Below are 24,887 nucleotides of genomic sequence, written 5' to 3' on the forward strand. Positions count from 1 at the left end.
AGACCACCAGTGAGCCTGGAGGCCTGATGTGTATTGTAGTGAGCACAACCCTCCGTATATGGCAGTGGTCAAAGAGGTAAGGGAATTAACTTTCTGTTTGTTCATCTTTTCAATATATTTCTAGGTTTAGTTTTCTGTATTTTGATTTGAAGCGGAACTAACCTTTTATTTCTTCTTTGTGTTTCCCTTTAGCTTCCAGCAGCAGAAATGGCTCGTGTTTAGCAAAAGACCATTTCTCCAGACCTCGCCATGTGATCCAATCAGTTTCTCTTATCCATTCCCCTTAGTCTACTGCCAGAGAACCACCAGAGGACTTATCAGAAAACTAGGGGCAGGAGGCAGTCAAATGGGTGACTGAGCATTCTGAAGAGGTAGGTGACTTTTTCAAGGGATATAGATGATGCAGTATGAAGGCAGTCGTGCTGTGGATCTGTTAATGAATTACCTTGTCATATTCTCTCTTTCAGAACTCAGAGTTATGGGAAATGCTACTAAGCTGTCAGCTAGCAAATGGTGACCAACCCCATCAAGGTGCAATCCAGCATGGAAGGTGCATCCCTTCCAATCCAGCGTGGGTTTTTTTGCACTAACCAACAGTTGATTTTGTTCTTCTTGATTTTCAGGCAAATCCTTAAAAGGGAAGAAGCAAATATTAAAAAAAACCCCAGAAGAGTTATTTTTCTGAATGTTCTATTAAAGCTGTTTTTTTCATCTAGACTTCTTAGTCATTCTTTATTGTTTTGTTGATGTAGGATGGAGAGTCAGGGAAGCCAAGTACTGTCTCATCTGCTTTCAGTCCTGCTCCAGATGGAGGTTTGAGGCTAGAATACCTGAGGTTGGCTCAGTGCTACCTTCATTGAGGTTCCCATGCAGGAAGATGTGGGCAGGCTCAGAAGAGCTGAAGTCAGTCAAGACTGGTCTGGGGTGCATGCAGCCAGGTTTACAGCCAATAGATCCAACACTTCAAACTGTAACATGATTGGGGGAAGGAGAGGAAAAGGAACATTCTGGGATTGCATTGGGAGGACCAGTTTCACTGTAGCATGTGTGGCATTGTCTTTGCTATCTGTTCTAATGCAGCACTAGAGGAGGCTGACATGGTGGAGGCCACACAGTAGTTAATCATGCTCAGAGCTGGAGCAGTCCAAATGATGTACCAAATGTCTGTGCTTGTTTGGTGTGTTGATACATGGTGTCTTGTGTATATGTTGAGGACTCTGAATGGTGGTTAATTGGATTTTTCAACTATAGACAGAGCTGTAGAGAAAGGCCTGAACTTAACCTGGATACAATGACTAGAGCTTGAGAGAGTATGATAGCCTGAACCTTATAGCTAGCAGTTAATTCTGCACCGGGCAAAATCAGAAGCCTCAGCTCTCAAACTTCCAACCATTGAGGACATTTGGGTCTACGTGTAATTTGTGGCTTAAGATCAATTCCACTTTTGATTTATAAGGATACATTTTCAATATTTTATAATTTCCAAACTAGCTTTTAGAATAAACATGAGTTAAAAGCCTTGGTGGGCAACAGTTAAACTACTGAAAGGGCAGCATGGCACTATGGGATGAGAATGGTTTAAAAGCATGAGTGGAATCCTAGTACTACAGAAGTATTAAAGACTTCAGCAAAACCAGAATTCACTTTCTCTCTTTCCCTCCTCCAGTCAGTCATTCTAACCCTTTCACACATCCCCGTTCATTACCATGCAATCCTGTTTTAATTTATGTCACCTACACTTAAGTCTGATGTATGCAGATGTCAAAAAAGCTCTAGATTAGCAGTTTTATCCTGACTAGACAACTGGGGCCAGATTTTTAGAAGAGTGTAGTTCCCATTCAGGCAGCTAAATGAGAGTCAGTTTTAAAAAGTGTTCAGCACCAAGCAGTTGCCATTGAGGCAGTGCTCAGCTCCTTCAAAACTGGCGCCTTGTTTTGATTCCTGAATGAGAGGTGAGCTTGTCTGAGAACTTAGTTGTTGTGAGTTATGCACCTAAGTGCTTCTGAAGATCTGATCTTTAGTGTCCCCAGCTACATCTCAGTACCCCACAGTCCCTGAACCACTAACCATCAAAAGAAAAAACAGGCCAAATATTATGCAACAACTGTTGTTCGGTGTCTTCATTCATCTTAAACTTCAAACAACACTGTTTCCCAAACAGTGGCAGATTAAGATTTATTGGGGACCTGGGCAAACAGAAAATTGGAGGCCCCCCACCCCCCACTATAAACATGAATATATCAAAAAGCATTACAAAATAGACCCATTAAATGTTTACACAGTGCATTAATAAATAAAGCACAACATGCAATATTGAAATTAACTACTCAATTCTGCCACACAAAATTGAATAAAACTGCCTTTGGAAAATGACTCAGATGTGTGGGATTGCCATAAATGTATAATAATACAAAAGGAACGATATTTTAGTTTAGTGGTCATGTAGACTCTTGTTTGACTGTATTTTTAAATACACATTTTACATTGTACCTACACTACAGTAAACTACTACAAGAAAAATACAGGCCATACGGATAGCCTTGAGTATGAGTCTAAGAATACCAATAGAAATTCTCGCAATTAAAATAAAGCAGTAGGCCTGCACAGTACATCTCAATGGGTTTTTTTAATCATTCCTGAAACGTTTAAAAGGTGCTAAACTTCGTATACTTAAAAACTGTCTTTTTTATTACCCATTACACCTGTTTTAATGTAATTAAATTATAACCAAAATGTGAAAAAATACAAACATATAAAATCTCATGAGAATGTGTCTTACCTTTTAAATGATTGTGCTTGCAAATCCTGCAGGGAGAGGGTGCAGATTCTGGAGACTGTCTCCAGCCTCTCCTGGCCTCATGACTGTGGGCAGTTCTGGTTTGGGTCCCAGGGGAGGTGCCAGGCAGGACCTGCCAGCAGCTCCCTCCATTTGTGCAGCTGCTTGGGGAGCTTTGGCCTAGGGGAAGGACTTGCTGTGGTGAGGCCAGGCTCTTTCTTCCCCAGAGAGCTGGGTCCTGGGAGCAGAGCCACAGAGAGGGTTCAGCTGAGGCCTGCACTGGGGTTGTGGGAGCCCGGCTCTGCAACAAACAAGCCTGGCAGGGCCCTGAAAAGGACAGCACTGAGTAGGGAAAGCACTTGCTCATGGCCTAGAAGCTTCTGTGTGCTCTGGTCAGCTGGCAGAGACCCCCTGGCAGGACCCCCAGAGCAACACGGTGGGGCTGCCCACCTGGCAGATGCTGGTCTCACTTCACTGTCCCCATCTAGCACCAGCTCCCGGGACAAGCACCCTACTCACCTCCCCTAGTGTTAGAGATTTTTCCCAGGGGGCCCCTGGTTGGCCAGGGCCCCATGCCCGGTGCATTAATCTACCCCTGTCCCCAAACTCTTTTAAAAGATGAAAAATCAAGCCCTTTAAAAATCTTTCTGTCCAAAGGTAAGATTTTCCTTTGCTAAGGTTGACTTAAATTCCTTCCTTGAGGTCTGAGTTTAATCCAAATACTGATGATTTGGTCTCCCTGCCCTGCTTTCTTTGCTCCTACTAAATTGTGGTATAAGGGGTATTGTATGTATGTTTGGAAAAGCAATGCTAGTATAGAAAGTAAAGAAGCAAATGCACACATTTCCTAAACAAATACACATCAATATCTTATCAAGCCGAATGGTACTTAGCAGGCATGTTGTACAAACATAATTATGTCTTGAAATAACTGCAAAATACAGCTGAAACTGCATGTCAACAAAAAATCTTGGCTTTGTAGGTGCTACTTGCAGTCCCTCTGGAGGATATATCCCTTCCTTTCAGGAAAAAGAAGTTGGATCAGCAGGACAAAGGATACAGCTAGCCCCTCTGGGTGCATCAACATCAGGTAAGAAATGTCTTGATAGTTCTGTAATGGACAGCACCATAAACCGAGAATAATGTTCAGTTTTCAAAGATGGCATTTTAAGAGTTATTTTTCCCTGTATGTTGAAATGCTGGGACAGATCCTTGCTTAGGATAAATAAACTGACACAGCATAATGGCATGGGTCTTCTACCAGGGACCTGTTAAAACCCCCAACAAGGTCAGAAGTACAGTTAACAGTAATAAATTCCAATTTATATTCAACTTCTGTTTTAAAGTAATCAAATCACAAGGTTTCCAATACTATTGCACTTAATTTTATTTAAAAATTACTTTGCTAGGCAAGCTGTTTTAACTAGTCCCCATATAAGATGGTTGGTCACTGTATTTTCATCTCTGTGGGTAATTAGCTATGCAAATCCTTAGACTTTGAAAGAAGAACATACTTTTGGATGAGTGAAATATTATAAAGCATAGTGGCTTTGTAAGCAAAAAATGTCAAAGCTGCTAGGCTTTCTTATTTTATCTTACAGAAAATAAAAGCCAGTGACTAACTCTCAGTATAGTTAAAGATTGTGCTGAAGCATGTGATAAGAACCATTATATTTCATCATACAGTATTTTTAAAACATCTGTTGCATGCAAGTCTTCCCTTTTGTCCTGTGTAATAGACCTCATATTCAGGGCACCTTATTACCAGCCAGATGCTGACAAATTGGAAGGAGCTGAGCAAAAATCGACCTGAATGTTCAGGTTCAGGAGGCGGAAGTAACAGGCTTGTGAGGAATGATTTAGACCCTAATCCAGCTCCTAATGAAATTAACAGAAAGACCTTAATTATCTCAGTGGAAGCTGGCTCAGGATCTATGAACTAAGTATGAATCATTAAAGGAGCTGTAACAAGCTGATAGTCAAGTCTTCCTGTGCCTAGCATCCTATAGGAGTTTCTGTAGCCAATGGGACACAGGGAAGTAAGGTAGCTACCATCACATCTGAGCGCATTTGATTCCCCAGCCCAAGTGCCTGGGCACCCATTCATAACTGGGTCAACTGGGCACAGCCTTTGGCACAAGTGTAAAGCAGGCTGAAACTCATGCCTCTGGACCTGTAACGAGATGCCTGAACTGCTTTGACCCCGTACCCCATAGGCAGATAGTACTGGCCTGCAAAACCCCATCAACTGGCAAGTTATGTTGCTGCTTGGCATTAAGTGTGCTTTACTAAATAACTGTTGCAGATGGCCTGTTACCGAACCTAGATATAAGGGACATGGGAATGGCTTTTTAGATAGACAGAGGGCATAGGGTGCAGGATGATCAGTCCTGAGGTAGAAGTCTTACAGACAGTGACTTCTGGTGACCAGGGTTGAGCTAAACTTAATTATCTTACTGTTAATTTCTTATTAATAAAGCCAGACAACAAGAGTAAGTTTTGATTTGCTACAGCAGATGGACAGGATTCAAAAAGTCTGCTACCAGGAGCACATAACTTTCAAATATGCTGAGTCTGTTGTGAGCATCAAGAATAGAAAGGAGTCATTTATGGTGATACAAGGGGACATTGTTAGAAGTAATAGAATGAAATTAATTAACGAAAAATGTGTTTTAAATATGAAGAAAAATGTCAGTTAACAGTTAAGATATGGAATAAGATATGGATATGGAATAGTTTCCTTGAAGAGGTAGCAGAATCCCTCTGCTACAGCTATTTCAAGTAAAATTGAAAACAATTGCAAGAGACTGTTCTTACTTGGCAGGGTAATAATGAACAGGATGCCCCAACAGTTTTCCTCACTCACTTCTCTAATAGCGTGCTAATACATACTTTCATGTAGTCCATTGCTTTCTTACAATGTGGAGTTCGGTTCTTGCTTCCTTTTGTTTTCTGAAATAAGTTGGGCACTCATTTGTTTTTGTTTTTTTCCCTGCCTATCAGATCTTTCTACTGTCAGTGATCCTAAAAAAGGTAAAGAAAAACTAGCCTACCACCACAAAGATGTTCAGATGAAATATTTCCCAGGGAAATATTTTAAGGGTGCATCTTCCAAAAAATCCAGATTACTTGAAAGCAAAAGAGGTGAAAAATCCCCAAGGGTGGGTGAAGGTTCAAGTTCTGAACTGAATCTCTTCTTGGTGGATGGGGCCTGCCTCCCTGATCTCAGAATATGCATATGAAGAACCAGCCCCCTACAAAGTTAATGTTTTCACACCGACTAAGAGAATCAGTTGTTAAATACTGTACAAATCCAACCTTGAACCAAATTTCTACCTGAAAGCATTGTAGCAAGGACCATGGCAAAACAAGTGCTTGGCAGGGGAAACTTATCAATAAACTACTTCCACTTTTTTAGATACAGAAACTACTGCACAGTTCAGTTAATCTGCTGCTGTACAGATCCTGTAATCAGTGTTTCATGTTGAAGCAGTGAAGCCTCACACAGTTGAGAACATAAGAGAACTATTAGCATAATTCATCTCCACAAAAGTGTTATAAGCTTTCAATTTTCTTGCTTTCTGAACTGGCAAGATTAACACCTAGTCACTTTTTTAATTCTGCCTTCCTTGTTGATTTCTTTTAGATTATTCTTGGAAAACAAAAGCTGCCCGTGCTCAGTTATCAGGACCTACTTACACTCCAGCAGCAAAAAACATGAGCATCTTAACCCGCCCTCCCCCAGTTCAGCCAGTGCATGGCAGAACAGACTGGACAGCTAAGTACGGAGGACATCGATAGAAGCATTATCTCAGAGTGCCCTTGCTGTGCTTGTGGCTTTCTGTCTTTCCACCCTGGGATGCTAGGAATGCTCCTCTGCCCTTTACTCTCTGAAGACTATGCAAAAATAGAACAAAAAAAGACTTCTTTATGAGCTGTAGAAAATGTAATACGTTTTATATAGAAATATTGTTTAACACATCGGCTATTAAGGTAGGATTTTATAAAATATTGTATAAAGCATCTTGCCAAAACTGCTGAGTATTTAAAACAATTAATAAAAGGTATGTTGCACTAGGGTGGGGCAGGGAGGAGAACCCTTTCTATAGACCTATTGCTATCCTGCATATTCCTAAAATAACTTAACTACAGAGTAATTTCTTCTGGGAGTAATCCTGCGTGGGTGATCTGTGCTTTCATGTAGGTAAGCAGCAAGTGATAAGCTGAGATGTAGCAGCACTAGGGTACCAATGTTGCTTTCTTGCGCAGTTTCAGTGCTCAAGGCAAACAGGCACTATTCAGAGCAGAAGCCAATGCTATACTGCTAGTTCAACAACAGTTCCTAGAATCAAGCTGTGCGTGTTTAGTGATTATTTAAGGTTGGACTGTGCAAACCTGTTTGAACACTTACTCCAACAAATATAGCCATTGCTGGGACCACTTCTACCAACATAAGAAAAGGCTGCATATTCTAGACTAAAACAGTGAAGTGTAGTAATGGCAGTTCTGCAAAATGGCTTACCAAGTACTGATCATTAGTCATAGGGCCAAGTAATATTTGATAGATTCTGTTCTCCTATAATCTATGTCCACAGTGAACCTAGTCTGCCCTGGGGAACTCACAGTGACATTACTGGGAGTCAACATCACTGCAACATGGTACATTGGCAAAAGGCTTAGCTATCTCCCATTAGCTGTATGATTACAGTTTTTGTGATTACCAAGAAGAGGTGAAGTTGAACTACAGAAATCCCCACTGCATACAAAAATCCATTAAAAAAACAAAAACCTGTAAAACCCAGGAAACCGGCAAAAGAAAAGCAATATAAACACACTTTTGGAGTGTAGATAAGGAACCACCTTCTGGTCTTTAACATGAACACAGGCTCCATTAATGCCAATACAGGTTACATAATATCCCAGCATCTATTAACTGTACTTTAATATGCTTTGTTCCTCCTTTATGTTTTAATAAATTGAAGCACTTCACCCCTTCCAATGAATTTTCTCAGAATTCCAGTCTGGGAAACTTGCTGTTAAAACCTGCAGTTAGAGCAGACATCGTAGACTTGATAGCTACATTAAACTTGCCAATTTAAAAGTACACGGTGACTATGTACTATATCTTATTTAGAGGTATAAAGCTCTTAGATGGATCCATGTGTTTTAAAAGGCAGGGTGGGAATATTTGGTACGATTTGTTTTTGTGTAAGATATTTAAATTTGTGTTGCAGACATATTCTACCACAATCCAGTAGCTATGCAATATAAAGGAGCTTGATTTTACCAAGAATCAAGTATTTTGGCAAGGTCATAAGGTCTATATTGAATGCAACTCTTCATGTAACAATGTCATATAGATTTTAATTAAGCCCCATTTATTAAGTAACTTTTCTATTTTTTGTTCTCCACAGTACCTTCCTTCTATTATTTAAAAGCAGGGGTTTTTAGGGTAGCAGTAGTGACTTATTAGAGGACAGAGACTCAGACTTTACAAAAGAGGTTCATTCATGACTGCAATGTGAATTGAAAGGCACTGACTTCATAATAAAAGATCACTTCTCAGGACAATAAGATGCTGCTGATTTAACGGTCTTTTCCTTTAAAACAGTCTGGTCAAAGAACTATTTAATGGTAAATAGCGTGTGTACTGTATAACTCACTAGGAAGTCACTTGGGAAAGAAATTCCAGAAAACTAAAATAGCTGTTGTGTTGTAAACATGAATATATGCCATCTGTTACTCTATTTAGAGTAAAGACATGTATCCAGCAAGAGCTGACCTCTGATCACTTATAACCCAAACATAACCATCTGTTTTTGCAGTGCTTACAGGCCTGATGCAGCGTATTTAGTCAGAAGAGGTTAAAATATACTGTTATCTAGTTCATTAGATTTTTTTTTTTAACATTTACTGAATTTAAAAACTCTAAAAGTAGCTCTCAGTAGTTTAAAAACAATCTGAAGAATTTGGAAAAAGCGCAACATTTCTTCCACTTGCTTTGGGTAGCTGCTGCTTCTCCAGGACACAAGAGGTCACTACAGAAGTTAGTAAAACTCACAGAGATAAAATATATATATATTTTCCCCTTCTGTGGGACAACTGGGATGTTTAATACAAGTAACATTTAACAATAATCTTTGGACCAAATTTCAGAAGGCAGGTCAGAATAAGCCCCATCTGACTGAGGTCTTGTTTTCCCTGGATTCTAATTACACACAACTGTAGTTAATGGCTTGTTAAGGAGTTAGAGATAGATGCTTTACTATCTGAAAACTGCCTTACCTCACCAGTCTGTTTTTTTGTAGACACATATGTGTCTTTGTATTTTAATTCCACAGCAGTAATGTAAAGAGGCAGGGCATTTGCCTAGGATATTTAGTTTTGTTAACCCTTTAGGGGTAGATCCACTGAAAAACCTAGGTGCCTCCAGCATCCTGCTGGCCCCTGAAGTGGAATCTAGAACCTCTGTACAGTGCTTGGGGAGTCCAGCATCTCAGAAAGGCAATCCAAAAAACCCCACAAACCTAGAGCTAGCCAATAGGAAGCATTGAATACAATTGTGTCTCTGAAATCCCTACTCCTTCAAAGATTTATAGGCTAGTAGAGACAGCAAGAGGGAGCATGACACTACAGCAGTCTAGTTAAGGTACTCAGCTGGGAAGCACTTAGGGTGTCCTGTGCTGTGGTCCATGTTCCCTGGACTGTTTCTGTTTTTTTTAATCCAGTGACTGTTTAATGTAAAAAGCACAAATGGACCTGGGAGCAGGGACAACAGCCCACAATTTCCACTCCCTTTGTCAAGTACTCAAACCAACAGGTTAAGTAATTCCTATGTATCCTTAGTATTCAGAAGAATGGATGCTGTACCCCATACTACAAAGTCAGTTGCCAGTTGCTTACGTCTGGGCAGTGCTGGGTATGTGTGAAATAAGGGACTACAGCACTTTCAGGTCATGGGGAGATGCCTGCCAAGTTTAGGTGCCTCAGGGTTAGGTAGACAGTAAATAGGCTTGTTGCTTTTAAATTACAATTATGGACTTAAAACCCCTCATATCTACTACCTCCTGTTGAAAATATCCAAGTCCTTTTTTAGATCTCACCTCCAGTCCTTAAGCAGAGCTATGTACAAAAACTATACTTGCCTTACCCCCCCCAACATGTTGCTTGTTCAAATAATCTCCAACACACATTTTTCTTTGAAAATTGTCAAGCTTTAATGCAGTGTGTCCCAGGGACAATGGGGCTAGAGGGAAGCCCCGGCCCAGAGCCAGAGGAAACACTCGCTTATGCTCCGCAGGAGGTGAGAGCGGTAGCGGCGTGCAGGCCGGGGAACCACCCACGTGGCTCGTTAGCCACGCTTTCATACAGCTGGAGCGGAGTGACGTCAGAGAGAGGCGCCGCTCGGCGTAAATAAAACGCGGCCACGAAGGCAGAGGGGGCACGCTGCGGGAGGACGCGAGGCTCAGAGGGAAGCCCAAGACTGGAACCGGGCACCCGCACAGGGTCTTTGCCGTGGGCCGAATAGGCTGCAGCAGCGCCGGAGGCTGGGAGAGCCGCGGCGCCGAGGAAGAGCGGCGAAATTGATGAGGGAGCTGGTAGAGGCACCGAGGAGGAACCCGGAGAGAGGGCCAGCTGGAACCACCGGGGAGGAACCCGGAGAGAGGGCCAGCTGGAACCACCGGTGAGGTAAGCGGGGAAGAGCCGGCAGGAACCACCGGTGAGGGAACTGGGAAGAGCCAGCTGGAACTCCGGTGAGGGAACCGGGATAGAGCCGGCAGGAACCACCGGTGAGGGAAACGGGGTAGAGCCGACAGGAACCACCGGTGAGGGAACCGGGGATAGAGCCGGCAGGAACCATTGGTGAGGGAACCGGGGAAGGACTGGCAGGAACCACCAGTGAGGGAACCGGGGAAGAGCCGGCAGGAACCACCAGTGAGGGAACCGGGGAAGAGCCGGCAGGAACCACCAGTGAGGGAACTGGGGAAGAGCCGGCAGGAATTCCGGTGAGGGAACCGGGGAAGCGCTGGCAGAGATGCCGGCGAGTGCGTCGGGAAAGAAGCCTGCAAGGGCAAGAGGGCCCACAACGCGCAGTCCTCAGGCCGGGGACGCGGAACAGGAATTCCACGACCAAAGGTGGCGTTGGCCAGGGTGTAGGGGAGGTCGGAGCCCCGTGAGAACCCGCCCAGGGGCGCTTTGGCACTGGAGGCCGTATAGGAGGGGACCCCCCTGCTGTGGGCCCAGCCGAGACCTCGATCAGCGAGTTCCGGGGATCTGCCACCAGCTCCTGGGGCACACTCCGGGGACCTTCCAGCGAGACTGGGGCAGATCCGGTTAGCCGCCCGCACAAGAGTTGCCCAAGAGTGCCTTGAGCGGAGTCGGGCACAACGTGGTGGCAGAGGTGGGATGATGGAGAACCCCGATCTGGCGACCTATGCCAACATGCAAGCCCCGGCCATTGGCCCCGCTGATGTCCTTGGGCAGAACCTGCAACTGTTGACCCAGATTCTGAGCTCCCAGCAACAGATGATGGACCGACAACAAGATTGGTGCCAGCATAGCCTGGCATCATTTAAGATGCCTAAGATGACTAAGGAGGATGACCCGGAGGCGTACATTGAGGCCTTTGAACGGCATGCCCTTGTGACGGGGCTGGATAAGAGATACTGGGCCAGCCAGTTGGGGGCCTTAGTAGTGGGCAAGGCCCAAGCCGCGTACCGGGCCCTATCGAGGGAGGATGCCCTGGACTACGAGCCAGTAAAGGAAGCCATCTTATACCGTTTGGAGATCAACCCCGAGCACTACCGGTGCCGATTCCGAGCTAAGAAGGGCCACGAGACAAGACAGCCGAGAGTGCTGTTACAACTGTTGCGCGACTTGCTGGATAAGTGGGTGAGTCCAGCGGGGCAGGACCAAGAGGAATTAGCCGACCAGATCGTCCTAGAGCAGTTCCAGAACGATTTAGAAGAGCGGACGTAACGATGGGTCCGACAGCATACCCCACAGAACTGTGAGGAAGCCCTAAGGTTGGCCGAGGCTTTCACTGCCTCAGAGGCGTACTACCCTAGGGAGAGGAAGAACCAGGGACCCTCGGTGGCAACCCCACGAGAACCGGAACGCAGGCGTCTGCCCGACCGAGGGGCTGATACGGTATGTTTCCGGTGCAGGCAGAAGGGCCATTTTTCCAGGGAATGCCCGCGGCAGTCCACGGAACGATGGGTCCCGGATAACAGAACAAAAGCCCCAGCAGAGCGGTGGCGAGGCCAAGGGCTCGGCGAGCCTATGGACTGCAGTTATGTGGTCGGCGGAGAGAACGTGGCTTGGAAGCGCCCAGTTGTTACAGCGTGGGTGGAGGGCCGCCCCGTGCGAGCTACCCTGGATTCGGGGTGTGTTCAATCCCTCGTCAGGGAAGATTTGATACCACCGCATGATCGTGGGACGGCTCCCCCCGTGAGAATAGCCTGCCTCCGTGGGGACGTGAAGCAGACCGAGTGCCAATGGGTCCGCCTACGAGTAATGGAGCAAGAGGGAGAACTCCTGGTGGGCGTGGTGCCCCGGTTAGCATGGGAAATGCTCCTGGGGTGCGACTGGGCGCCGATATACGATGTCCTAAACAGGGTGAGGGATGCAGAAGTGGCCCGTAAAAGGATCCAGAGCCAAGACGGCTGGTTGGGCGAGCTAGAAGGAGGCGAAGGGTCAGCCGATGAGGCGAATATGTTGGACCTCAACAACCTTATGAGTAGTCTCCTGTTCCGCAACGCCCAAGAGAAGGATCCGGAGATCGAGGCGCTTTGAGAGCAGGCCCAGGGTACCCAGAGGCTTCTACGTCACTGCCAGAAGGACGGGCCCACTTCGAGGTAAGGGACCGACTCCTGTACCGCCTACAAGGGGGCAGGGGGGAGGAGGCCGAGGGTACACAGCTAGTGGTGCCCGCCCAATTCCGCCAGGCGATTTCGCAGTTGGCACATGCGAGCCCCGTAGGGGGGCATCTGGGCCGGGACAAAACTCTCGCAAAGGTGAGCAGATGGTTTTTTTGGCCCGGGATGGGGGAGGAAGTAGCCCACCGGTGTGTGGCCTGCCCCATTTGCCAAAAGACAAGAACCGAACGCCCTCCTCAGGCCCCCCTCCAATCCATGCCTGTTATCACCACCCCGTTCTCAAGGATCGCCTTAGACGTCGTAGGCCCAGTGCCCCTCAGTAGCTCGGGTCACCAATATATCCTAGTTATCGTGGACTATGCCACCCGATACCGGGAAGCAATCCCCCTGCGAACTGTGTGGTGACCCATTCCCCACCATCTAGAAACCGTCCGTAAAGAAGTTGAGTCCATGTTGCGACTAGGAGTTATTCGGCCTTCTAGAAGTCCCTGGAGAAGCCCACTGGTACCAGTGCGTAAGCCGGATGGATCGTTAAGACTTTGTGCGGACTACCGGTGCTTGAATGCCATGGCAGTTTTCGATGCGTTCCCCATGCCCCATGTGGCAGAGCTGATAGAAAGGATAGGGGACACACGATATATATCGAACCTTGACATGGCCAAGGGATATTGGCAGATTCCGGTAACCAAGAGAGACTGGCTGAAGACGGCATTCGGCACCCCGTGGGGGCTGTACGAATTTGTTAGGATGCCCTTCGGATTGCACGGCGCCGCTGTAACATTCCAACGTCTGATGGACCGGATCCTGGCGCCCCACGCCGAATATGCAGCGGCGTATGTAGATGATATCATCATATACACCCGAACTTGGGAGCAACACAAGAGTGCCCTTCGGGCCATCCTCACAGAATTGAGGCACGCCGGCCTAACTGCAAACCCTCAGAAGTGTGCCTTAGCGCAGAAAGAAACCAAATATTTGGGATTCTTGGTTGGCAGGGGCACAATTAAACCTTTGGCCGACAAAGTGGAAATCATCCGAAACTTCACGGCCCCGCAAGATTGTCGCCAGTTACGGTCCTTCCTAGGACTAACCAACTATTATAGGCGATTTGTACCCCATTTCGCAGAGTTGGCAGCACCCCTGTCGGGAGCCCTCAAAGGGCGGAAAACGGTAGTCAGGTGGTCTAAGGAAATGATACAAAGTTTTGAAAAGTTGAAGAGGGCATTATGCAAAGACGTCATAATTCATACCCCTGACTTCTGAAAACCCTTTATTTTGCAGACAGATGCCTCAGAGACTGCGGTGGGTGCAGTCCTCACCCAGGAAAGGGGGGGGGGGGGAGTGGGGAGACCCGTGGCATACGCGAGCCGCAAGCTACTACCAGCGGAGAAAAGGTATGCCGCTATCGAGCGTGAGTGCCTAGCAGTTCGGTGGGTGGTGGACTACTTCAGGTACTACCTGATGGGCAGGGAGTTTACACTAGTGACGGACCACGCCCCGCTGAAGTGGCTAAGTACAGCCAAGTCTGATAATGCTCAGATCACCCGGTGGGCATTAGCACTCCAACCGCATAAATTCCGCGTCATATACCGACCCGGGAAAACCAATACCGTGGCGGACTTCTTATCTAGGTGTGGGAATGAAGACCAGACCGGGGACCAAAAGGATCCAATGCAAGGACGGACCAACCCCACAGGTACGACCTGGAGGGGAGACAAAGCAGCGCCCCAAGGCATCTTAAGGCAGGGGTTATGTCCCAGGGGCAACGGGGCTAGAGGGAAGCCCCGGCCCAGAGCCAGAGGAAACGCTCGCTTATGCTCCGCAGGAGGTGAGAGCGGTAGCGGCATGCAGGCCGGGGAACCACCCGCGCGGCTCATTAGCCGCGCTTTCATACAGCTGGAGCGGAGTGACATCAGAGAGAGGCGCTGCTCGGCGGAAATAAAATGCGGCCCCGAAAGCAGAGGGGGCGCACTGCGGGAGGACGGGAGGCCCGGAGGGAAGCCCGAGACTGGAACTGGACACCCTCACGGGGTCTTTGCCGTGGGCCGAATAGGCTGCAGCAGCGCCAGGAGCGGCGGAGACTGGGAGAGCCGCGGTGCCGAGGAAGAGCGGCGAAATTGACGAGGGAGCCGGTAGATGCGCCGAGGAACAACCCGGAGAGAGGGCCAGCTGGAACCACCGGTGAGGTAACCGGGGAAGAGCCGGCAGGAACCAGCAGTGCGGGAACCAGGATAGAGCCGGCAGGAACCACCGGTGAGGGAACCAGGGTAGAGCCGGCAGGAACCACCGGTGAGGGAACCGGGGAAGGACCGGCAGGAACCACCGGTGAGGGAACCGGGGAAGGACCGGCAGGAACCACCGGTGAGGGAACCGGGGAAGGACCGGCAGGAACCACCGGTGAGGGAACCAGGGAAGGACCGGCAGGAACCACCGGTGAGGGAACCGGGGAAGGACCGGCAGGAACCACCGGTGAGGGAACCGGGGAAGAGCCGGCAGGAACCAGCAGTGCGGGAACCAGGATAGAGCCGGCAGGAACCACCGGTGAGGGAACCAGGGTAGAGCCGGCAGGAACCACCGGTGAGGGAACCGGGGAAGGACCGGCAGGAACCACCGGTGAGGGAACCGGGGAAGGACCGGCAGGAACCACCGGTGAGGGAACCGGGGAAGGACCGGCAGGAACCACCGGTGAGGGAACCAGGGAAGGCCCGGCAGGAACCACCGGTGAGGGAACCGGGGAAGGACCGGCAGGAACCACCGGTGAGGGAACCGGGGAAGGACCGGCAGGAACCACCGGTGAGGGAACCGGGGAAGGACCGGCAGGAACCACCGGTGAGGGAACCGGGGAAGGACCGGCAGGAACCACCAGTGAGGGAACCGGGGAAGAGCAGGCAGGAATTCTGGTGAGGGAACCGGGGAAGCGCCGGCAGAGACGCCTACGAGTGCGTTGGGAAAGAAGCCCGCAAGGGCAAGAGGGCCCACGACGCGCAGTCCTCAGGCCAGGGACGCGGAACAGAAATTCCGCGAGCAAAGGTGGCGTTGGCCGGGGTGTAGGGGAGGTCGGAGCCCCGTGAGAACCCCCCCAGGGGCGCTTTGGCACTGGAGGCCGTATAGGAGGGGACCCCCCTGCTGCGGACCCAGCCGAGACCTCGATCAGCGAGTTCCGGGGATCTGCCACCGGCTCCCGGGGCACACTCCAGGGACCTTCCAGTGAGACCGGGGCAGATCCGGTTAGCCGCCCGCGCAAGAGTTGCCCGAGAGCACCTTCTTGAGAGGAGTCGGGCACACAGTGCAAGTACAGTAGAATAAGTCATTGGTATTTGTTCACTCTTTTTGCCCCTTCCACGTAAGAGGCTGTAATTCATTGACTATGTATACATACTAACATCTTAAAATTGACTCATTTTCACAAATTAACCCAAGCATACTACAAGGCTGGCATGAAACTGACTCAATCCAGAAGAGTGATACTTGTACCCTATTTGATCTTCACGAGCATAACAGTCATCTATTTGTTTCATCGGAGTGACCTCTTGCTTAATTTTAAGAAGTGAAAGAAACATTCTTCGGACTTCAAAAGAGCATATGCCAATGCTTCAAGCATTTTCAGATCAAGCATATTTTTGAAAGCTCAACAAGTATTATCTGAGTGAATTTCATGGTGTGTAGCCAGATACTCGCTATAGATACTCTTACCTTATACAATACACCTAGAGGCTCTGACCCTTGATCTGTGATCTCCATGTCAGGCTTCATACAAATAAGTATTAAGAAATTCCCTGCTCAAGCTAGCTCATACTGTAGGTTTGTGACAGGATGAAGCAGACAAAAATGATGGCAGGAAGTGAAGACCCAAGGTTACAACAGACTGAGCACATTTTGTATAATTAGTATTGGTAGCAGGTTGGCTGTTTCTCCCCCGCAACCACACCAGTTACCAAAAATAAAGTATTTTGTGTGTCCAAATTTGGAAGCGGACACGCTTCAGGGAATAACAAGTCCAGACGCACTGAACACCTCAATCCTGTGACTGCCTGTACGTAGGGTCTGAGATATCAAAGTACAACTAGCTACAGGATCAGAACATAAATTAATGGTATACCCCATTTTTTGCTCCACCATGTGGGAAATGTGAAGATAAAATGCCATTTTAGAAGATGAAGACTGTTGATTTCCTTTCCTGTAAAAAAGACACACGTTAGGATAAGAAAAAAATTAAGCAAAACGGCTGTGTCTTCTGCTTCTCTTGCAAAGTACATTCAGGCAGCTGCATTTTCAGACTTCTCATCCACACACCTTCCAGTCACAGAATTATGGCTCAAGAGGCTTCTCCATCATCTTCAGTCCAAGGCGCCCAACCATTAAGATGCTGTTGAAAGGAAAATGCTGTGAGCTCACTGAAGGTAAAACATAAAACCAAATAACAAATTCAGAATAAAACCAAGAGCTAGAAAATAATTGAAATGGTTTGGTTTAATTTACTCTGATACATGAAGCATATTCTCCAAATATATGTAGATTAAACTATTATAAAGACATAATTATAAAGGTTATTCAAAATATAGGTATGAACAGAAACACGGTGTGTAGTACCTGGCACCAGCTATTAACCCTGCAGGCATGAATTTTCTGGAGTTGTAAAATCTCATCCCCATAACTGCAGTCAAGGTTCCAGATGCAACTAAGAGAAAGACAAGAAACCAAGTCAAGTATTGTAAAGGAGTCTGAGGTGAGAGCACTGAGTTAGCAGAAAGTAATCAATAAGTAACTGAGATAGGACTGCTTCTATAGGCAGAAGGGGAAAAACCTACAGCAGACCTGCATATACTTCTGTATACAAACTAGCCTCCAAATCAATATTTTACCCTTCGATTTTACAAAGCACAGACATTCTTTAAACTCAAGTCCCCCTGCCACAAGTACTCTCTCCTGTTGATCAGAAATAGGTCATTCTAACCAGAACTTGGAGTCTGAGTCCCCCTAAGTTCTTGGACATATCATAAAAACTGTATTTCTCATTTTATCCCCATCAGTAGAACATGGATTTCCTTAGCTACGTCCCAGAAGTGTTGTGAGGGAGTTTGTAAAGTGCTTTGAAATTGAAGCATGTCATACAAGGGCTACGTATTAGTAATATGTTTTGTAACCTTCCATTATCCAAGCAGAAAGTAGGGCAGGGTGGCATCTTAGGCTGTGTGTAGATGAAACGAGGGGTATGTGTGCGCGACACTTCAAAGCAGGCTAAATGCTTTTGCACCGCTTTAATGATGTCGGTATTTGCACGCTTCAGTGGCGTACTGTGCATTAATTACAGCCACTGTAGCAAATTCAGCAGCATAATGCGCCTTCAATGACTTGGGGCCCAAAGTGCCACATGTATCAGTATATTTGCACTGAAAAATGCGTCTGCATGTTACACTCTGACCCTCCAAGGCACTATCCTCAATGACTCTAAGGAGTTTTAGTTTGGTGCCCTACCAGCTGTGGAGCGAAGCACCGGGCTCCATGCAGCACAGGGGCTCTACAGGAAGCCCTACAGGGAACCTGGCAGCAGCTCAGGAAAGCAGGCTCCGCCTAAGAGAGGGGAAAAAAAAAGTGGCAAGCCCAATCTTCCTTTCCCCACCCCGCAGAGCCAGCCTGCCTGCCTGAGCTGCGCGGGGGCCCGGTGCTTCCCTCTGCACCTGTGCTGCCCCCCAGGACTGCCTGAGCCAGGTGCCTGTGGGTGGGTGCCGCCTGCGGGGTGGGGGCTGCCGCAGAGGGAAGCACCCAATGCCTCCCGCAGTCCAGGGACTGCTCCGCCTGCTGGCAGCTCACCCCCCTCTCCCTGCCACCGGAGAGGCAGGTAAGCCAGGTGTGTACGTGACACGGGAATTTTATTGGCCCTAAATTGAAGCGGTGTTTTTAAAAGCCCACTGCTTCAAGTTAGGGCCCCCATTTAGTCTACATATGCCCTTAGAGACTAACTGATTGAGAGAGGCATAAGGTTTCATAGACAAAAGCCTGGTTCTTTAGACGTTATCTTCATCATAGCATCTAATGAAGTGGGCTGTCACTTCTGAAAGTTTATACCTCTCTGAACCAGTTAATCTGAAAGGGCCTTTATACACATGCTCCAGGAATGCGGGGGGGGGAGGGGGGGGGCAGGCGCGGGGGGGCGCGCTTTAATTAAAGCACCCAAAGTGCCACATGTATCAGTATATTTGCACTGAAAAATGTGTCTGCACATTACACTCTGACCCTCCAAGGCACTATCCTCAACACTCCACCCTTTTGGTCCTCATAACAAGTGTTACCACAAAGCATTAGGCAAAGGTGTCTGAAAGCCCCTGCATGATCTATCCGCTCTCTGAGACAACATTCCTGCTGCCTATCAAGCCATGGAGGGGCTCACAAAGTTGGATGCATGTGAACTGTGCCCAGTTTGGGCTCATACTGATAAGTGGTCCTGATTTTCAATGGTGCCAGTTACTTCTAGTCTGGCAGACAAGGGCTCTCAGCCTCTTGCACTATCAGGCCCCATAAATAATATTAATCCTTATCATGAGGGAGTGAATATTTATTCCATCATCATGTAATAGTGATGCATTTTTCACAGCCACATATATTCTTCTGCGTCCCTGTCTCCAGCTGACATGAGATCTATGTTGGAGCAGATATGTGTAATGCACAAGACACTGATTTTTTAACCAAATACAGCCCCTTTGGAAATCCAGGAGTGAATAAGAGTTATCCACATGAACATGGTTTTTAGAATTAGGTGCTGTTTTTATGGGAACACTTCCTTTGGAAGCAGAACTGGCAAGCAGCCTTGCTGAGATCCATAAATAAAGCAAAACCCTGTAGGCCAGCTGTGTGAAACAAGTCAGTAATGAATATTATCAAGTTTATGATAAACATTGAATATGCATGTGTCAGGTCCATTTAATAGACATTTTTAAGTGTACTTACTCAGGGAAAGCCACACATTCTTTGGGTCCTTGGACTGCTGGTAAGCACCCAGCCCAGCTAACCCCCCAAAGAGAAGGCCAGCAGCTAGAGATGGGACACTACCTTGAATAAATCAAAGACACACACTCATGAATAGAAGAGCTGATAACCCAGTCCATAAACAAAGCAACCCCAAAATTACATTTTTCACTAAGCAACAGAGGAAGACATTAGTGCTTAAGATCATCAACAAACATTGGTTTAGTCAGTTTTCACTCACATGGCTATTAGGCAGATCCTAAAAAAGCACCATTATCAAATAAATAGATTTGGAATAGCTGCCGGTCCAATATTGTTGTACTTACCTGGCAATATAAACATTAGACATTGATCAATAAGAAACAGTCCCATATAAAAGTTTAGTTAACACCCCCTATAGGTTTAGGCGTGTATCAGTATGCCTAAGGTATCCAGGTTGTAGCTGTCTTGGTCTAGTCCAATATGGCTACAACCTGGATACCTGACACATGGAAGATATTGAATTTTAGCTGATTTTTTAAAATGAAATTTTCATATTTTCCCAAGCAGGAAGCAACTGTGACCACCTGAAACCCGAGATCCTGCCCCTGCCTGTTTCAAGGTAATTTGCATTATCAGAGATCCTCACTGGAGGTGAGAGGCTCCATACCAGCTATGAACTGACTGCCCAGAGGAGTTTTTCCATCTATTGACTCCTCTGTGAAATCCTATAAAATATGAACTTTCATTTCTACCCAGGAGAACTTATACAATCTTTCTCCAACGCCTGATGAAGGGCTTTTGTGCCCGAAACCTTGCAATTAAAGGCATTTTTTTGCAAAAATCTTGTTGGTTTATTAAAAGATATTGTCTCTACTATGAGTCAATATGTCTAAAGCACTTCAGAATTAAACCTCCTACAGTGGAAATTCACATAACGGTGAATGCACACAGGTATGACTTTATATTGAGTTCACATTTATAGTATAGGCAAAGAAGATATATAATGGAGACTGGGCTTATGCTGGAAACTCGGTTGCAAGTTTAACTACAGATTGACTACTGTCTCTTAATAATCCAAATGGTACAGCTAGAATGAATATAACATATGTACCTATAGATAATTGAAGGTTTTTTCATGGGATAGAAATTACAATTTTTTTCCATTCCAAGTTGAGACTGGAGATTAAGAACTCAAAGGGACTAAAGTATTTCATTTTGGAAACAAGGGTCTGGGCTGCCCCACAAGGTTTTATGCTGTTTTACATTTTTCCAACCCTAAACATGCGTCCCAGGTAGGCTCACCTCCTTTGCAGGCTACCCCACAATCGAGGCTCCCCACTCCTGGGGTGACACCAACCAACTCAGTGTCTGTGGCTCCCCTGCCTATCATAACAAATCATGCATGCACTTCAGGACTCAATGTGAAAATGTAAATACCCTATCTCCACTGCACCCAATTCATTAGTAAAAAATGTAATATTTTGGCCTATTTTCATAGGAGGATAGGACTGGAAATAGGACGTAATGGGGTCATCTACTCAGACCCTTGCTCAAGGCAGGTTCATGCTTGAGTAAACCATCCCAGCCAAACATCTTTCTAACTTGCTTTTGAAAATTTCCAGGGATGGAGATGCGGCTTGTTCCAATGTTTGCCCATGTTCATAATCAGAATGGATGATCCCAGGCCCCATCCTTTAATCCAGTCATAAAACAAAAAGGATAGGAATTTACCAATACTATACCTGCTTTTGTATAACCAATTACTCCACCCGAAGCAATCAGGGCGGCATAGCTAAAGCCAATCCAGTCCCAACTCATCCTAGGAACATAAAGTGAAATTAGGCATAATTCATTGTTTTAGTTCCATTCCCACTGTATGTTTCTATTTGCTTACTTGAATATTTATGAAGAGTGCTACAAGAGACACCTCAGGGACCACAGCACAACTCCATGCTGTGGAAATGTTGTGGAAAATGCCAGCTCTTCACTTTTAATCATTTTTTGACTACAAAAAATAATAAAGCAATTCTTCTGTTGCAAAGAACTCAGAAAGATCCCAACAGGAATGATTTTAACGCTATGGATTCCTGTGGGAAAACTCTGGGTTTATCCTGTAAATCTTGTTTGCAGACTTAACAGTGCTAACACTTTGCAACACCCTGGGACACTTGAAAGGATCTCAATGGTGCCCCAGGGTGAGGTTGAGAATCACCGATCTAGGGAAACTCTCAATGAGGCACCAAGATATGCAAATGTTAAGCAACAATGTTGACTCCCACAAGCTTGACTTTTCCAGCCCTATTCTCCCTGTGTGTCGTTGTCCCCCCACCTTCCCCTTCTGTATACAAACCACTCTTTCCATTTGATACACCACTCTGTGCACCTCCTTTCACAGCATCTGATGAAGTGAGTTCAGTTTCATGAAAGCTCATGCTATACATCTCTGGTTTGGTTAATCTGCAAGGTTCAACTCTACCCAGTCTGATTTCAGACTAACACATCTAATTCCCTGTCTTGATTCCCATAAAGACACAGTTGCTTCAATGCCACTATGCAATCAGATGAACAGTCACTCCAAGCTTGAAATCCCAACTGCATGAAGGAATATAGCATATTACCAGCATGTATGGGTGGAAGGAAAGGGACTAGCTGTGAACTAACTTGCAGTAAGATAGGCCCACTTGTTGCACTAAGGGGCACTATGGGCCTAGGTCCAGCAAGAAAAACTATAAGCCTCTCTTAAAAAGGGAGACCAGAGGGAACACAACAATGAATGGCTTGGGACAAATAAAACAGGGAAGGGAGTGAGGGTCATAGGTTAACAAGGGATCCAGAAGGGGACACTGAGTGGAGCACACCAGGCAGTGCCCACAGCTCCCTGAATGAGTCGAGGGAGTGCGTGGCCACCGAACAGTGAAACTCTGCCCTGAGATGAGCCTTGTGGATCATGGGTTTGGGCCCTCAAGGAACAGCTATAAGTCTCCCTTAGCAGGGAGGCCACTGGGGACACAGCAACTGATTCTGGGGGACAACTAAAGAGAAAACGGACAGAAGTAAGATCACAGGTTCAAAATAAGCGTGCCATGAAGGGACTCTGAGCAAAGCACACCACACAGCATCCACTGGCTCTCAAACACATCCAAGGAGCCAGCGGACACTGCCCAGTGAAACTCAGCCTAGACATATGAATAGACCAGGGACAGGAAAACTGGCCTGCAGTCCTTAGGAGTCCCCCTGGCCACAGGCTCCTTCCTGGTCAGGTAAATTACTTGTTTGGCTACAGCCAGGAGGAGGTTGACCAGGAGGTCCTAGGACATGGTGGGGTCATGGATAGGGAGTGCATAAACAAAAAGATGTGGGGAGAAATGCAGCCAGCACCCCAGGAGGAGTTTCTGGAGGAGGCACTGAAGGGGCTGCAGCCTGGTACACTCCAGGTCGGCACATCAGGATCTCCCTCTGCTCTCAGAAGGGGCAGGATAAGGCTGAAGTTGGTTGCTTATTCCCAGTTCTTTTTTCAAAGCTAATCTATACTTAATAAAACCTTGTTAACAAATGTACACGACCTAAAGAGAAAGAATTTCATTAGCTGTGCATATGTACTAATTAGCAACCAGCTTCACAGGGGCAGTTGTCAAGGGAGTCGTGAAGTACGTCAGATACATGCCCATGGTGACAGCTCATAGAGGAGCCACCAGCTGAGGTCCCTAGCGGCTTGTCCTCATTGAGGGTGTCTTGACACTTGGTGTCCAGGTGGGATGGGAGGATAGGAGGGCAGAGGGCGCAGACCATGGGCACGTAGAGCCGTTGGCAATGGACTGTACAGAAGCAGACTGGCAGGATGGGAACTGAAGCAGGGTTGTGGCTATACCCCACCCCCAGGGCAAGTGCTTAGTAGCTTCCACATGCCCTCAAAGTCTCTCCTTGACTAATGGTGTTTGAGGGGGCTGCTCTGAAGCTGTTCACTCAGGACAGGCCATTAGGACTAACTACCCAACAGATATGCTGCAATAGGACTCGGCACAGCTGATCCTCCAAGCTGTCCCAACACAGCTGGATCGCAACTCTCCCCGACTTCCAGCGGGCCCGGATCTGGAGTCAGCCACAGGCCGCAAATCCAGCCTCAAACTTCCCCAAGGCCTGGCCGACTTCAGACGCTCCATCCTCTCCGCGGGCGCGACGCCGCTGCGGCTCCCCCTGCCAGAAAGCAGCCCGCACACGGGGCAGAGATCGCGGCCGGCCGGGGCGGCGGGGGGCTGCCACCACCGGGGGGGGGGGCAGCAGCGACCCGCCGAAGCGGAGGCACCGAGCGAGGCCGAGCCCCCACACTGCCCCGCCCGGCCCAGGCGCGATCGCTGCGCCGCGCCGCGCCCGCACTGACCTTGCTCGCTCTGAACGTGGCGACCACCGGGGTTCCGAAATCGAACGCTCCGGGAAAGTGGCCAATCAGGGCTCCGCGCGGAGTGGCCCCAAGCCAGAGGCAGGCGGAACAGCGTGTTTCCCAGCATTCCCCTGCCCCCGGGGCGGGGATGGCGTGGGGCTCGCTGCAGCGTGCTTCCCCGCCCCCTCCTTGCTGCCCGCTCGGAAGGAGAGAGCAGGGGGCTTGTGCCTGCATCCCCTCATCTCCTCGGAGGGAGGGCCCAGCCTAGTGCCAGGGGTCACGCAGTCCCTAGTGTGATGTGACAGGAACAGGGTGGGCCACATCCGGAGTCCTGTGTCCAGCTTTGGGCCCCGCACTGCTGAAAGGATGTGGACGAGTTGGAGAGAGTCCAGCAGAGGGCAACAAAAACGTCGAGGGGGCTGGGACACGACTGTGAGGAGAGGAAGAGCCCTTTCCCATTGTAGTACCTGCCTACCAAATTAGCAGAAGGAAAGCATGAAGGGGCTTTCTCCACCATATTTCCTGGCAGTCTCGCACAAGTTGTTAGGTAAACAGAGCCTGATGGCGGGTATAGTTTAAAATGTAGTTAATTTCATCGGAGCCTGGGACCCCAGTAACGAGAGCGTCCTGCGTGCCTGCCACGTCTCCCACTGCTACGCCAAGCTGATGCACTGCCTCATGGTGTCCGACACCATCCGGTGGTCCCACGACATTTACGTGGAGCACATCACGGGCCACCGCCAGTACACGGACCCCACCAGGAGAACAGCCGCCGGACCGGACCCAGAGGGGACCACCTGAACTGCCCCCCTCTGCAACAGACGGACCTTTGCTTCAAGAGGACTCACCAACAACGGACGACGACCCAGCGCCACCCGAAGAGGACCCCCGCGATAGACTATATCTAGAC

The 24,887-nt window shown here is 47.7% G+C and overlaps 2 protein-coding genes across 8 annotated transcripts in view; one reads left to right on the forward strand and one right to left on the reverse strand.

The window, feature by feature from the left end:
- MAK (male germ cell associated kinase) overlaps positions 1-7,770 on the forward strand; it is a 41,632-nt gene extending 33,862 nt beyond the window's left edge. For 5 of the 6 annotated variants that reach the window (XM_019494845.2, XM_059724435.1, XM_019494846.2 and 2 more), the window contains 2 exons: positions 3,759-3,866; positions 6,423-7,770. In XM_019494845.2, coding sequence (XP_019350390.1) covers positions 3,759-3,866; positions 6,423-6,577 — 263 coding nt within the window. In that variant the 3' untranslated portion in view covers positions 6,578-7,770. Of the gene's footprint in view, positions 1-287; positions 372-467; positions 2,231-3,758; positions 3,867-6,422 lie in introns of those variants that run through there. The other variant, XM_019494847.2, reaches the window with a different exon arrangement.
- On the reverse strand, positions 3,807-24,452 carry LOC102575106 (transmembrane protein 14C). 2 transcript variants are annotated; one of them, XM_014611585.3, is made up of 6 exons: positions 23,978-24,452; positions 21,342-21,418; positions 19,600-19,701; positions 17,245-17,332; positions 16,948-17,020; positions 3,807-3,887 (listed from the first exon to the last, which is right to left on the reverse strand). In XM_014611585.3, the coding sequence occupies exons 2-5, from the start codon at positions 21,415-21,417 to the stop codon at positions 16,963-16,965; spliced, it is 324 nt and encodes a 107-aa protein (XP_014467071.1). In that variant the 5' UTR covers position 21,418; positions 23,978-24,452; the 3' UTR covers positions 3,807-3,887; positions 16,948-16,962. The 2 variants fall into 2 exon arrangements, with proteins under 2 accessions (XP_014467071.1, XP_006276916.1); XM_006276854.4 differs by lacking the exon at positions 3,807-3,887 and having other exon boundaries at positions 15,948-17,020; positions 23,978-24,451.
- Positions 24,453-24,887: the final 435 nt, after the last annotated feature.

Source organism: Alligator mississippiensis, chromosome 3 (genome assembly GCF_030867095.1).
Source record: "Alligator mississippiensis isolate rAllMis1 chromosome 3, rAllMis1, whole genome shotgun sequence".
Classification (NCBI taxonomy): Eukaryota; Metazoa; Chordata; order Crocodylia; family Alligatoridae; genus Alligator; species Alligator mississippiensis.

What these genes read in the sequence shown, in the direction of transcription:
- LOC102575106 (XM_014611585.3), bottom strand. Translation starts at nt 21,417, where the DNA reads ATGAGTTGGGACTGGATTGGCTTTAGCTATGCCGCCCTGATTGCTTCG. An exon ending in GAATGTGTGGCTTTCCCTGA is followed by an intron (nt 17,333 to 19,599) that starts GTAAGTACACTT and finishes TCTTTCTCTTAG; the next exon opens with TTGCATCTGGAACCTTGACT. An exon ending in GGGTTAATAGCTGGTGCCAG is followed by an intron (nt 17,021 to 17,244) that starts GTACTACACACC and finishes TCCTTTCAACAG; the next exon opens with CATCTTAATGGTTGGGCGCC.